Source organism: Cygnus olor, chromosome 4, assembly GCF_009769625.2.
Source record: "Cygnus olor isolate bCygOlo1 chromosome 4, bCygOlo1.pri.v2, whole genome shotgun sequence".
Classification (NCBI taxonomy): domain Eukaryota; kingdom Metazoa; phylum Chordata; class Aves; order Anseriformes; family Anatidae; genus Cygnus; species Cygnus olor.
The window spans coordinates 2,756,584-2,772,656 of NC_049172.1; the positions used below are offsets into that span (position 1 = coordinate 2,756,584).

General features: G+C 37.2%; 1 protein-coding gene across 1 annotated transcript in view; it reads right to left on the minus strand.

Annotated features, from left to right (window-relative positions):
* Positions 1-16,073, minus strand: part of ANK2 (ankyrin 2) — a 166,016-nt gene that overhangs the window by 99,760 nt on the left and 50,183 nt on the right. The window contains 5 exon segments of the mRNA XM_040554653.1: positions 1,641-1,838; positions 3,666-3,764; positions 11,385-11,483; positions 12,653-12,751; positions 15,232-15,417. Of these exon segments, the coding sequence (XP_040410587.1) occupies positions 1,641-1,838; positions 3,666-3,764; positions 11,385-11,483; positions 12,653-12,751; positions 15,232-15,417 (681 nt within the window).

Below are 16,073 nucleotides of genomic sequence, written 5' to 3' on the forward strand. Positions count from 1 at the left end.
CACAAGTAACATTTTCAGATAATGTCAAATAACTGCTGTATTTTCTAATGAAAGGGATCAGTATTGCTAAACACTCAACTAGTAGTAAACAATTTATCAGTGAAATCTTAGCTCCTAGTAAGAGACACGTGACAGATTATTCTACCGTCAGCTTCTGTTAAGATAAATGTTAATTACTAGTTGATTTGAAGGTACTTTAAAGCATACACAGATTGGAAAAGCTGAGAATTCATATAGTGCTTGTATCCCTAAATTGTTTTGCAAATATTAATTTTATATTTTTAAATATAGATGAAAATGAATTATTTGTAAAATTTATTCCATCACAGTACTCTCTGCTGAATATTACTATTAGCCTTCCCTAGTTTCTTAAGAAGTAATCAAAACCATTAGATATTCTACCTCCTGCACATCATATCTCAATATATTTCATAGGGAGTTTTACTGTTTCAGAAGTTTTCATATTTTCCTCTTAATTTATTGCTTGAGTTGATTCGACTTTGCTATTTCTATTTAAGCGAGAAGCAGTTTGATGAGAGGAGAAGGCATAAAAAACATAGTACTAACAGAAATCATGAGCATCTTTAATGTATTAAATACTGTAAACAAGCCAGAGGTGACAGGTCCCTGATGGGGGAGGAATCGCGAGAGTATGAGAGAGGGGGAAGGAGAGAAGGAAGGAGCAGCCTGAGGGTGTTCTCCTTTCCTTTCAGCATAGATATTTCTCAGGGAGGGAGGAAGGGAGAGGGAGGTATATTCTGGTCATGGAAGGAAAGAAAGAAGATGTGGGGGCTAGCATACAATGTGTATGTGTGGGCAGCTGAGGAAAGTACAGCTAAAGATAATCAGAAGACTGGCAAGAAAAACAAGTCAGGATGAAAACAACATTGAAAAAGACCAACCAAGTGAAAATGATACTGGAAAAGACCAAACAAGAAAAACATAAGATGAGGAAGGAAGAAAAAGGGGTTATGAGATTTGCAAGTACAGAGAGGTCAAGAAAAATGACAGAGCAGAAGAAATATTGTCTGGGTTTGGATAGATTAGACTCTTGAAAGTTTTTATGCTCCTGAAGTCAAGCACGATGTTTTTCTCTTAGTTAGGAGATGATGGTTTGCACAGTGAGTGAAAGGAATCATACCTGTTTTCATGTAAGCATCAGAAGAACTATTTTTTAAAAAGGAAGGAACATGGCACCTAATACAAGGGAATGTATTAATCTGATAAATACAGAAATATTAGTTTTGTAATATATTTTCTCCATGCCAATTAGCTTACTGATTCGGTTGAAAGTTTTTAAAAATTATTTGTGTATCACAACATAGTATGAAAAACTAAACTATCAATTCAACAAAATACCAATGCATAAGTTACCATCACCTAGAAATAGCTGTGATTTTAGGAACTCTGTAGAGCATCCAGACCTGACACTACAGCCACTGGTCATGGGACATGGTGTATGACTAGGCCTAATGATACAAGATAGAATACTGGTAATGAGTAAGTGTGACAACCCCTTTGTGACTGCAACTATTCGGGGCTGTTGGAGTTTCTTGACAGTTTTCACTTGGCTTTACTAGTAAGAGCTACTCATCTGCCCTTGGTAGGTTTGTTATGTGACACAGGCGGGACAGGTTTACCAGGGCACGAGCATTGGGATTTGCTCTCTTGTCCAGAAGGAGCTTGGTGACACGATAGTGGCCACAGTGTGCGGCCACGTGGAGGGCGGTCAGGTAGTCCAAGGTGACATCGTCCACGGGAGCTTTGTGCTGGAGGAGATGTTTGACACATTCCACGTGGTCCCCCTGGGCCGCCATGTGAAGTGGGGAGAGCCCATTCTGTGGCAAAAGAAAACAGAATGGTAACTTCTAGCACCTCTCTCTTAAATAACAGCACATTCTCAAAGAATGCCATTGAGACTTTGCAGAGTAATCCCATCACCGAAACAGGGCTGCATCTGAGCTACAGATGGAATTAAAAATAAAAAATGTAGTCACCCTTCCCCTTCCAGGAAACGCAGTGAAATTTAGAGAAACATTATATAATTAATTAAAATCAGTAGCTAATCAAAGGAAAAGAATCTAAGGGTCTTGCCTTATGATTTAATATTTCATAAAACATATTCAACATATTATGTTGAAATCTGTGGGAAGTAGACAATTCAAAGGAAAGAGAACTGTTGCTATTAATATGCGTAACAAGTTGTTTTCAAAAAAAAAAAGTTTTAATATTTACAAATTTGTATGCCTCCACTTTGGAACCACCTGTTTCAGTGGGAAGTTAGAAAATGAAGTTGTTTTTAAACCCAATTTGATTTTACATGTGATGAGATATTTTAAAAACACTGTGTTTAAAGATAGGCTATATTACAGAGACTTGAACTGGTAACTGAATTGGTGTGGTCAAAGTGACTGTTTGTTACCTGGAGAAGAGAATTATTCACAGTACAGTTCTCCTCTGCTCAGTCCTCAACAAAGGGGAATGTCCAGATGCTGCCACAGCAACACAGATGTTTTGCCCTGACTGGCAACATCTGCCTTTGAATGGGAGCATCTGGGAGTCCTGCCTGAAGCATGCACAATATCTGTGGTAGGGTCTGTTCTACCGAGGTTTTCTACCTCATAGTGAAGAGAAGGGTGCTGACAGATAGGGTTCACCTAAGCACCTTCTCCCACCAAAGGGAGCAGAGAAGGTCTAAGGAATTTTTTTGCCTACAATTACCATCTCACTGTGGATCCCTCCTGTATAAAGAGATGATCTGGACTACTTAGTGCTATCAAGGGATACAAAGCTTGAGTACATCCTTACTTGATGTATCTGATATGCATGCAACTCAGTGATAAAACCTCCTGAAGACTATCAAGAGAAAATATTACTGGTCTCCACTGAGTACAACGATGGCTCAGAATATACTAATTGCCCTTGTTTAGAACCATGTTTGAGGGAGTGAGGCTCAATAAAGCATGCAATGGTCTGAAAATGATACTTAAGTTGTTTGTTTCTCTTGATCTTGCAGGGGACCTCAAGCATATCATTGCAATACTCTACTCCACTGTTTTGCAGCTAATGATACCAGCTACCTTTCTCGGACACTCTGAAATCTACTGATGTGAAGTGCTGCTCACTGGGGTTTGTTATTATACTACAAGTGTCTTTTTCACACTGTTTTGACCAAAGAGACAGTATTTCTATTAAATGCATTCATGTTAGATGTACTCTTTTCGGAAATCAGTAAGAAGACACTGAAATAATTTTCCAAGTATGAAATAGTCCATGAAAATCACAGGTCCTAATTAGTTTATATGAAGGATAGGAAAATATATACCTAGAATCAATCATCTCTCTGAAGTGTCTGACCCACCTTTTCCATCTTTCTGTCTTATGGTTGTAAGAAGTCACAAAAGTGCTTTCAACAGCACTATATTTCAGGTATTTAGTCTGGTATTACACAGAGGAGTATTGAAGTATATACTGTTTCAAATATTTGGAAAGCATAGTTCCTAATCATGCAAGAAAACCTTATTTTTGGACCATTATACCCATTAATACATTTCCTTTGGGAGAACAGAAATGTTCCTTTCTTCTTCCTCGTCCTTTCAGTGACATTATACATGATTTGGAAAGTCATATAGAGCTGTTACCATATCTTCTAATAAGGCACTCACCTTGGTCCTTGCAAGCAGTGGGGCACCTCGTTCCAGAAGCAGTTCCACAACCTGGTCATGTCCACTTCTTGCAGCACAGTGGAGTGGGGTGAGTCCATCCTTAAAGCAAAATGAGGGAAAGTAAATGAGCGCATCCTCCAGTGTCCATTATGGCACTCTGAGAAACACCCTTGCAAGAATGCAGCCCCACAGGTGTGTTAAAAAGCTCACTTACTGACTCCTAACCGAAGCTGGCTCCACTACACGAAGTTTCCTTCCTATTTTTCCTTGTACTAAGATTACATTTTCAGAGAGGAAGCCCACTGTGCGTTGGAAGTCTCTTATCAAAGAGGATAATGTGAGCATGCATTGCCTCCTTCTCTCCGTCTCCTCTGCATGGATTTGAGATTGTACTGCTTCTCTGGTTAATGTGTGCTGGGCCAGAGATGCTCTGTTAATCAACCCTTGTCCTCTGGATAGCTTTTGATACAGAAATGAAAGAAGAAATGTCCATGCTAGAAAATTTGCCCTAGAATTTATTTTGTTTTTTTTTCAAACAGGCAGCAGGAGAAAGGCGGTTTTAAAGCAGAAAGAAAAAGAGAAAGAGAAACCAAGAGAACGAAATCTTTTGTTTCTGTGATTGAGAACAAAGAGCTAACAATTTTTTGCTAAAATTACTGTGAGAGCACCAGCTCCACAGTATTTTTCCATTGCAGAACACTATCCTGTACGAAAAGATTTGTTTAGGCTACTCAGTAATGATCACAGCAGAGACAGCAAAAGATGCGTCAATGAGACATTTACACAGGGAATGCATTCTAGGTAATTCTGCTACAATTTGGATTTTATACAGAAAAAGACAAGAAATATGAAGCAAGAAAAATGTTTGGAAAAGAACATTAGAACTGAATGACAGAAAAAAGAAAATTTATAACCCAAGATTTTATCTTATTAGGCCCTAATACTTTTCAAGCGTACACTAAGAAAAGTCATCAATACTCGTTCAACAGACATAGGCTTGTAACTGTTAAATAGCAATAGTTTTAATCACAGAGAAAGCCTTTTCTCTTTGAGACAAGCTGCTTGTCTTAGATGAAGTAGATGCTATTATTCCAGGGTGCCTTCTGAAGAATCCAATAACAGCACAGTTATGAGTATGTTTGTCTGAGACAGATTTATTATGTACAGGTCAAAAAGGTAGTGAAAATGCAGTAATGTGGCCTTAAGTAGGAGTTAGTGACCCTCCTTCACACACAGATATACTGTTTGCCTTTGTGGAGTCTGTGGAAAGTCTACATCATGATATTTTCACTTCTACTATTAACAATTTTAAATTAAAAGTAGTTCTACTACTATCGTTTTGGTTATGCAAGCACAGCCCTTTAATACTCTACAAATGGTATTTCCAAGAAGTACATCCAGTCTCATCCTAAATTTTAAAAGCACAGAGCACCTTCTTGAGTTAGCAGCACACAAAGCTCCGCATCAGTGAGGAACTGAAATCTGGGAATAATTTTTCTCCTTTACTTATCTACTGTTTCCAAAGATTTTTCAGAAACATCTGACGGGGTTAGGTGTGCCTTGGTGCTCGCTACCTCAGAGGCAGTTGCTGCATCACTAAATCCCCTGGAAGCTGTGCAATGAAATTCAGCAGATGCAAGATCAAACCCACAAACAGAATTCAAGGGTGCTCAGCACCTAACAGATCTGGTCTACACAAAGGAATTGAGTATAACTAACTTACCTGTTTTCTTCTTCTCTGAAACTCCAGAGGACCCTAAATCAAGTCTCTAAATGTAAAACAGGTATATTTTCATCTCACTGCCAGAAGGATTCATGCACAAAATTCCCATTAGCATTACTAAGGCGAGAGTATGTCTCAAATGTATTTCTATGAAAGGTATTTATTTGGTATTTCTTTCCAGTTTCTAGCCTTTTGTGCTCTGCATCTTAATCAAGGTGGGAGGTTCACTTTCCTTATCTCATAGTGACTTTGATGTTATTCTATTTAATAGAATAGCAAAAGAAAGGTAGAATTGTGTGAAGTCTTGAAAAGAAACAGGACAAATCCTCAGAGAGGGGGAAAAAGAACAATACAAGCCAAGAAACACCTCAACTCTACAAGAAAGTCTAGTTAAAAGAACTAAATCATTATAAAGCATGTTTTCTCCTTTTTTCTTATCTATAATTGCCTGTAAAAATAGATTTTAAAAATATATCTATCCTATTTATCCTGCCCTATTTTTCATAAATGTGTATCATTTACTATCTGTGCAGTTTCCAGTAGCTGAATTAAGCAATATGCTTTGCAGCCTTCCCATGTAATTTTCTTTCTCTTCCTTCTTACCGCCCTGGGTAAAGCTGTATGCATATTTTAAAAATGTTGCATATTTAATACTTAAAATTCTATTTGTGCTTATGTTTTATTCAAAGATGAGGGAAATTGAAAAGAGTTATAGTAGAATTAGTACATAATACAATGAGGACAAGCTGACATCAACCAACATCAAGAGAGACACTGTACAAAATTAGTCTGCTTTTGCACCATTATCTACTTGCAATGAACCTCTATGCTCTGACATCTGCTGCAGGAGTTTGCCTACCTACCTTTTTAATCATTCCATCGCTAACTGGTACACCACGTAAGGTGAAGATTGCATGCTGACCAAAGTATCAAATGGCATGTGACAGGACATACATACAACATAGGGTCGAAGAGACACAGACTTGAAGCACAGAAAGAGACGTGAAATTCAACACCTCTATGTTTTTAAAAGCCCAGTATTTATTCCCTCATCCCAAATAATATATATAACGGCAAGTTAAATGTTTTCATCTTCCAGGTGACTTCCTGTACCTGGCATTCAGTTGTTCCTGTATGTGGTACTCTCCTAGCACACTCTTTGCAATGTAACCAAGAAGTGGGGCACAGCTAGAAATGACACTACAATCCACCCTGTATGTGTGGAAGCCAGGAAATTCCATCATTCCTATTTCCTCTTAACTGGCTGTCAAAATAGAAAATAAACTTTTTTTTTTCCACCCGAAGATCAATCACTGGTCATTTTTTAACCTGCATAATTAATTTTTAATTCCATACACGACTCCTAACTGCAGAACTCCGGCAAATAAATTAGTAGGTAATTTCATAGTAATCAAAATGCTTTAACCTCAGTTTACCAGAGAAACTGAAATAAAAAGAAGCTTTGCTTACAAGAAAGACTTGGGAAAATGGGAAATTATGTGAGCAGTGTCTTAACAGAAGGACAGTTGTGCACATTCAGTGCTCATTTGAATGAAGACTGATGATAGCATATGAATGTCAAAGGCCATATTATCAAAGAATTCTTCCAAACTGCAGCTGCATATTCTCATTTGTATAGGTGTGAGATGAAATTTTAGTATTCTGTACATTTGACATGCAAAAATGTCCAAATTTGCTTGACAAATAAAGGCCTTTACATTTGTTCATTTTTATGTTGTTATTAAAGTGCTTGTCTTTAAAAATGAACAAGGCAAGTGTACCTCCTGCTCAAAGCTCTGAGTCTTGATGTAACTGAACACGCTCTGAAGTATTCCTCCAGGTATGCCTCTCAAGGTACAAATTTAAAAAACACAGCAAAAAATATACCATGCATCTGCTTGAGTAATAAGATATTAACTTAAATAATTCTACATAATAGTCACTATCTGTACTGCTTGCTTAGATAATCTGTACAATATCCCTCCCACCTTGTAAACATATGAATACATTATTTTTATAGCCTTCATCTGCATTGTGATTAGATATTTATAATCCAACATTACTTTAGGAATAGCAAAAACTGCCCATGAAATGTTAGTGCTCTGTGCATTTGTAAGAGCATGAGAAAATGTCACAGCAGCGTTACTGCAGGAATAAACACTGCAACCACAGCACAGGGCCAAGAGTGTTAGGCTCCCAGTATGCTGGCTTAATGACACAAAACCCACGGCCATATTGTGATCGCAGAGAGCCATGCCTGTTCTGTCAGGACGCATATTTACAAAAAGGGACACTATTACAAAGAAAATATCAAAAGGTTCCCAACATGAGTGCTAAGGGGTGTCTGAAGCTCATTCACCACCAAAAAGAAAAAACAACAATCCAAGTTCCCCCCTCCCCTCCAGCTTCCTTTTCCTTTCCCCTTGGTACCACATGCCTCTGTGACCACCTTTCTGCTCCCTTTAGGTCCAGCTGGGCCTCAGTCCTTTCCTGAGGCCCTTCTCCAACCCAGATATCACCCCAGACTTTCTGCTCACCATCATCAGGCCTACTCCCCGCTCCAGCTGCCACCCTCCTGGCACACAACGTATTTGCCTTCTGAGACGATAAGCTTCCCATCCCAAGAGCAGAAGCTTGAGCAACCATAAATGCTTTCCTTCCCTAAAAGTGAGAACTGGTAATTGCCATATTTCTCTTGATCATGTGGCAATGATTTAATCAAAAATTGAAATTTCCACTGTCTTTTAGAGATAACACACCGATGCCAAGTTTTTTGGCATTTGCTTCTGAAACCCAACTCCACTGGTCTACCATAGTAAGCCATGCAGGTCAGAAGCTCAGCTAAATTTTAAAGTATTTTTAAAACATGTCACTGAAGTCCTTTTTTAAGGTGAACTTTTAGAGATTATAGGTTTGATTAAGATTTTAAATATGAAACGTTTTAGCATCAGAAATTTTAACCATTGACCAAACAGACCTCCAGATGAAGCTTTTATGTAAATACAAATAACAAAAATGTCAATCTAACACAGTACTAACAAAAAATCCTATCAATACCATTGGGAATGGGGTTTACATTTTTTCCTTTAGATACAATAAAACAGAGAAATGAAATCACATATTTTAAGAACTTATTTAGTAGTTACTTGAGAAAAACAGTAAAACTTACCAAAACCACTTAATATTGTTTTAAAACATACATATACAACAAGTGGATTTACTTGCAATTCTACAACTTTAGTGAGAAATGCCATAAAATTTCAGGAGATACATTATGAAATGTATATGAAACAAAAACAGTTCCTGCAGTAAGTAGGGCTTTTCTCTGACATGCAACATTAACTATGGAACAGTAGGACACATTCATAATTTACTCATTTTGAAGAATGTACCTTTTTTTTTTTTTTTTGGACAATGCATAGGCTCCTAATATTCCAATGGAATATTTTCAAACATAAAAAGATTTCGCAGATTAACTATGTAAAGTTAAAGTACTGGGGGCTCAGTTAAGATCTGTTAAAATATCTTCTCACATCTTAATTTATGCATCATCAGATGTCAGGTAGAAAGGTTAAAAATAAAATGAATGAAAGCAATGAATACTTCTTTAACTGAACAGCTTATTTCAATATGGTACAGAGACCATGAATAAAAGCCCAAGCTACCTGGCAATGAAATATCCTTGCACATTTAATTCCACCGTTTTTCAGTGAATCTGACCTACTGGAAAAATGCAAGTGTTCTTTAGGAGAAGTGAAAAGGCAAGTATGGAAAAGCAAGCATGTTAGTACCAAGGAAGAGGAGGCAGAGGCCTCTCCTTTAAAGTACAAAACACATGTATGCATGGCATGCAACACACAACCTACCTCCTCAGTACCCTACGTACTCACGGCCATAGCAAAGCACAAGGCATGCGGACAAAGCAAAGAGAAAAGAAAAAGACACCAAGACTACATAAACAGCTGGCATGAAGACAAGAGCACACCACAGAGAGAGACACTGACGGCAAAACCAAAGCTCTGGAATCTCCCCCACTGTAAAGTACATGCAGCCGACCACCACCGCGTGTCTTCGCGCAGAAAGAAGGCAGAAGATGGAAGCAAGAAGAAGCTGCTGAGCCTGTGCAAACTGGAATGTATCTGCTTTAGGATACCTTTATGGGTTGTCACCAGTAGCTTTGTGCTAGCAGTTTTTGTGCTAATGTAGCAGCTGAGAAAGGGCAGGAAGCCGAGACAATGTGAAGACTCTAAAATTAGAGCCTTCCACCTACACCGGGCAAAGTCCTGTTCTTTCACTTTCATTCACAACTGCACATCAATCTTTCTGGGTGTGCAGGGAGGGGATACATCTTGACCTCATAAAATCCAAGATGTCCTTTCAATCATCTGGCACAACTTGTCCGAAACAAGTATCTAAATACTGAACAGCAAAGAGTTGAATTCAATACTGTCATCCCATAGGCCAAACGGACCATTTCTGTATGACTGCTGTGCTTATGCATATGTGAAATATCCTGACTGCAGTGTATTATTACCATTTCATGCCTCTTTACCATAGGATTTTAGGCACTTCTTAAGGTGAATTTGAACAGGGATGATTTACAGCACACCTTTGTAAGATGTATCATCTTCCATCATCATTAGTTTTTTTAAAAAATAAGAGCAAGAGAGACATCAGGAATATAAATCATAATCACATACAGAGTTACGTGATAATCATTTCTCTTCCTAGCTTATGAAGCAACAAATAGTTGATGAAATTAGTAACAAAGTAACTGCTGAGGCTGAATAAACCACAAAGGCAGCTGAATGCAATATACCATACCTTTCTACCTTATTAAACAAAAACTATATTTAGGTTCAAACTCTTAAGTGCAGCTCTAAACTCTGTGTTCTGAAAGACTGTATTACCTGGAGATAATACTTTGCAGATCAGTGCTTAAGAACAAGCAGCTTTCAATAACAAAGTTCTGTGCTCTTCAGTTTGCATTAATGACCACATGTTCCTGAGTGGCTCCAAAATCCAATTTTAAATAATTAACCTTGCACATACAAAGTGGTGTGTTTTTCATTTGTCCTGAATGAATGAAGAGCAAAGTATTGGTGTGCCTTTTCAACATGACAATTAGGAGGAGGAAATCAGTAATCATCACCTAATTCTCTGTGGTTCGTCCAGGGAAGAGGTGATACTCTGCTGGCACAGAGTAGGTTACTCGTTCCCAATGTTGACTCTTCAGTAAGAAGTGATTGCTAGCCTACTAATGTAGTTTTCCTTTTCATGATGACTGGCACAAACATATAGGAGTCAGGGGACCAAAAGGCTTAGCTGGGCTTAGACACTCCCATTGCCATGCAGCACGTGTGTTCCTGTGCCACATGTAGTTGGATCAAATAGCACACTTAGCTCTTTCCTCAACGAGATCAGAGTTTCATCGGCTTTTTCTTGTATGATGCAGGTAGAGGACACTGAAGGAAAGAGTTTTTCTGCCTCCTTCTGTCATCAATGCCTGCCATCCTTTACTCTGATACCACAGAAAACAGTCTACATAAAACAAATAGTCTGAAAACTAAAGGTAGGATTCTGAATACAAAAAAGGGTAGAAAAATACTTCTTAAGAAATTGTTTTTGGAGTCACCAAGAAATTGTTTTTGGAGTCACCATGTAAAGTTGGTCCAAGTTTCACAAACAGTACACTTGTGAAGAGGCAATGTTTAATGTTTTTGGAGATGCGTTCAGCTGAACATTTTTTGTTTGGCTTTTTGAGAAATTTGTAACAGCTGCATCTAATGTCTCACTTTAAGAACAGAACACAAGACACAATTACTGAAGCAGAATGCCTAGTTATGAAGCTTGATGTTCCCAGTCTCTGGTTTAAAAAAACAACCATCACCAAAAAAAAAAAAAAAAAAAAAAAAAAAAAACAATCAAGCAAGCAAAAAATCCCAATCCATTCCCAAGAAGGGACAACATCATATTCAGGGAATAGAAACACTCACCCTGGTTTTGGCATCGATCTGCCCTCCGCGATCCAACAAGAGCTTCACCATGTTTGTGTTTCCCCTTTTGGAAGCCACATGCAGTGGGGTGATTCCATTCTACACCATGAAAAGAACAAACAATGAGCATGATGGATTTGAAGGTGTATAATGGCAGTGAATTTGTGTTTGGCTCACAAAATGAGACCATCACATTATAGAGAATAAATGAAAATGTACTTGAGCATCAGAGCTAGGCACACACCATATAAGCTAGAGTTAGTAATTCCTTTTTAAGCAAGGATCTTTATTCATTGTTTGTTTTATAAACGAAGAAGCACATCTGCAAAAGCAGCAAACATCGCAGTCCCAGAGTCAGACAAATAAACAAACATATACCAGAGTTCCAATGAGTCAATATTCACAAAACACTGATGCGTTTAAATCATTGCAACACACAGATTACACAAATGCATGACTTCTGCACAAAGTAATCTCATAAATGTAATGTAAATAGCATAGGTCCTGTTTAGGCTGAAAGTCCTTGCAAATGCTTGGGGTGAGGGCAAGAGGTAACATTAGCAGCTACTCCAGATGGGCAAGAGGAGGAAGTCAGTCTGAAAGGCTGAATCCTAAAGTAATTCAAAGTGTGCCTGGCAATGCAAAATCAAACAGAAATCTGTGATCCAGTAGATTTAGTGATATACAGATTACCAGAGGTTTTCATGGCACCAGATGACATGCTTCAAACTAAGTAATGCATGAAAACAAATAGACTATATTATGTAGATCTGCAGTTGCTTACCATAAAATATTAGTCATGATTAATTAGTACTTATAATGTTGTATTCATATAATGGCACTGTACCTTACTTTTGCTACTTCAAAATATGTTTACATGTGAAAATATCAAATGAAAGTGGTATAGTAAATATTGAATCCCTAACAGACAGGAAAAAGACAATAAATCTTATATATATTTCTGAAGTATGTCTAACTGACAGGAAAGCTAAAATAAATTGACATATCCTGAGAACATCAGCACTCTGACACAATTCAAAGGAGCCTGCTTCTGTCAACTGGGAAAACTAGTTGATAGTAAGCTCCCAAGGATTCTGCATGAAGGTAACTTTTAAAAATTACGAGGGAAAAAAAAATAGATGTCTTGAATACAACAGATTTTCAGCATTATTTTGCTTCTCATTTACTCTTGACTAGGAATTACACAAAGATACGCTCCCACTTTCATAGGCCATTACAACTGAAAAGAGAAAAAAACTCTTCCATACCCTTGCTGTGAAATCGACTGCAGCTCCTCTGTTTAGCAGAAGCGTTGCCACATTGACATTTCCATAGTGCGCAGCTATGTGCAAAGGTGTAAAGCCACTCTACAAAAGGAAACAGTCCTTATTATAGGAATCAATTCATACAATATAATCAACTTAACTAGAACTTGACTTTAACAGTTGCTGGCAAACAAATGTATTACACTGATTTTATCCAGTTAACCTATAATATAGCAAAGTCTTTCAGGCAGGATATGTGGTTTTCATGTGGGATATTATCAAAAGTGTTTCTTTCTTTCATTTTCTAAGTCAGTGTTCAAGCCAAAAAGAAATCAGTAGCTTTCATATCAGAAATATATTATTAATTAATTGATATATTATCCATCCTTAAAGAAAATAAAGGGAGCTTGCTTATTAAAATTCATAAACAACAAGGGTCTTTTGGGCTGCATCTGTTTACTGTTTTTGTCTAAAAAAACAACAAAAGCTCTTGGACTCTGGTTTTACTGAGCTAAGAATTACAAATTATTCAAGATGTAATCCAAGAGCTTGGTCTAATGAGAAACTTTGCTTATTATAAGAAGCATAATTTTAAGAACCATAATTATTTACATTTATATATAATTTAGATCTCAAAAGAGCCAAAGAAACTTTGCCATCTCTCTTTAAGAAAAAACATGATTTACTTATTGCCTCTTGAGCACTAGAAGGTGAAACACACTTCATTTACAAAACACAGAACTACCTGACAACAAAATAAAAAAGACTAATTTTTCAGAAAGTAGGGCACGCAGCAAGCTTTTAGTCTCATAAGTAATTCAAGTAGAAAGGACCTCATTTTTGAGGCTTCCCTGAAGAGCTTTACACTGATTTGATAAGACCTTGCAATCTTATTGGTAGTTATGGGAAAGAAAAATACTTCTGGCTTCTGGACTATACTGTATTTTCAACTAGGTTTTCTTTCTTTCAGTGTACCAATCATTACTGTAAACTGCTCACAGAATAAAGACATGTATAAATAAATGTGTATACAAATGTGGAATAAAGATAGATGTTGTGCTCTGAAATCAACTTTATTCCCCAAAGATACATCAATCGGACCATCATTTTAACCTAACTCCATTTACTTCTTTGTCAGCCCACAGGTGATCCTGGTCAAAGTACAATAAAAACAGTCATTAAATTCATAGCCTTGTTGCCATGGTAAATTACTGGGAAAATGTCTACTGAGGATATCAGCACACAAATACGATTCTGTACTAAGCTACAGAGTGAATTTATGTTGCATTGACAACTAACTTCTCAAGGACACGTATTTACCTTGTGACAAATGCAAGGTACTTTGAGTCAATGTAATGGCCAGTGAAGGAGATGTAAACTGCTTCACATTTACCATAAGTGAAGAAGCAGGCATTCAAAAAAAAAGACTGCGTTCTTGGAAATAATGCTTTTTCCTAAATGTGACAATAATTTTTAGGGGGGAAAACAGAGTTCTAGCCAATCAGACACTTCATTTTTAATGAAAGTACTTGTGGAGACTTGTTACTTCCACAATCAGTATAAGATCTATAATATTCTGATTATGTACTATCCCCTAAGGACTTCTGAAAACTTCACTGAAAAGATCATAATAAGAATCATGGTGAAAATAAGCAGATGCTCTGAACAAATTTTTACCTTGGAGGATTCAATTATATGTTCTACTGTACGAGAAGGAAAATAAATTTTACCATGATTCTGGCTGAGCCAGACACTTTAATATAGTTATGCCAAGTTAGTGCATTTTCATAATTAATTTAATTGAACTAGAAGAACATCTTCATTCTCTTAGCTCCATTACTCACTTCAAAATTCTTTGAACTGAATGTGAATTTTCAAAAGTTTACTTCGATATGGTGACACAAATAAAAAGAAATTATAAAACAAAGGATGAATAAAAACAGGTTTGCTGAGTCACAAATTGCTATTCATTAAAAAAGAGTCATAATTTTTAGTGCTAAATATTAAAGAAATATTGCCACAGAGCAGAGAAAATAATTATAAATAACAGAAATAAGAATTAAAAATTTTTGATCTCGGTACCTCAGTCGTCCTATTCACCATCATCTGATGCAGCATGGTTTGGGAAAAAGAGGAAAGATATTAAAGACTGGCTGCAAAACGGAGAACTAAGTTGCTTTTTGAAATGAGTTATGTTGTTATAATGGGAAAAGCCACTGAAGCATGCATTAACATTAAATATAACCTATGTTCCCCCAGGCAATAAACCAGTATCCTATTTAATAGGGAAGCAGTGATTCTGCTTCCATTCTTTCTCCTGGTTTACAAATAATGAGAGAAAGCTGGTTACCACAGAAATGGGAGGTATAAGGAAAAAGCAAAAAAAAATGTGTAGCTTGCAATTACTGTGTTGCTAAACACTGCTGAAGTAGATATATTACTGGTGATACTGGTTGTGGAACTCGTCTTTCCCCACAGAAGAAATTACCTTCAACCCTTAGGATGAAGGAAGTAAAAGGTTGCTGCCCACTGGCACTCAGCCACATGACTACCCTGTTACCTGCAGGGCAGCGTTGCGTTACCTTGGACTGCACATCGGCATTGTGGTCGTTCTGCAGTAAGAGCGCTGCTGATTTGGTGTCGTCTTTTCTAGCGGCAATATGCAAGGCTGGTAGTCTCACTTTCCCCTTGGTGTCGTTTTCCAGCAGGATAGCCACTGCCTGATTGTGTCCTTGTTGCAGTGCAACAGCTAAGGGAGTGAAACCATCCTGCAAGACAAGAAAACAAAATGTCCGCAGTAAGTTGAAGGACATGGAGCTTCACTGAACTGCACGGCACTGTTCGCACACGGAAATTTCATAAGCACATCACCAACTGGTTTCTACCTCTGCACCAAGTGCACTCCAGTGAAATGACGTTGGAGGCAAAACATTTTAACCCAGATGTGACTCCAAACATGTCAGAAGCACACTTTTTCACTTCAAAGTACATATGTATATATACATGTGTGTGTACATATATATATTTTAAGTCAAGTACAGTACAGGCAAAGAATCATTCTACAGTATCTCTCATATTAACTTGTTATCTTAAAATGGACCGCAAAGCATATTTTTGTAACATTTTCAAAAGGATTAGTGAGCACCGAACAAGGTAGATGTGAAAAATATAAAGGGACCCTGTTTCTGATTATCTCTGGGAAAAGAAAGCATATCTTCATATGCATTTGCTTCTCTTTCCCATTCTAAGTCATGCATGGGCTATGACTCAAGAAAGTCTGATCATATTTAGTAATTTATTCTAATTCTAAGCAGCAAAACATCATATTACTTCTGGAAAAACAAAGTCAGGAAAATCTATCTATTTTTCCTTTATATTTTTAGCTTTGTTTTAAAATTATTTTCAAAATTTCTTGTTCCACCAC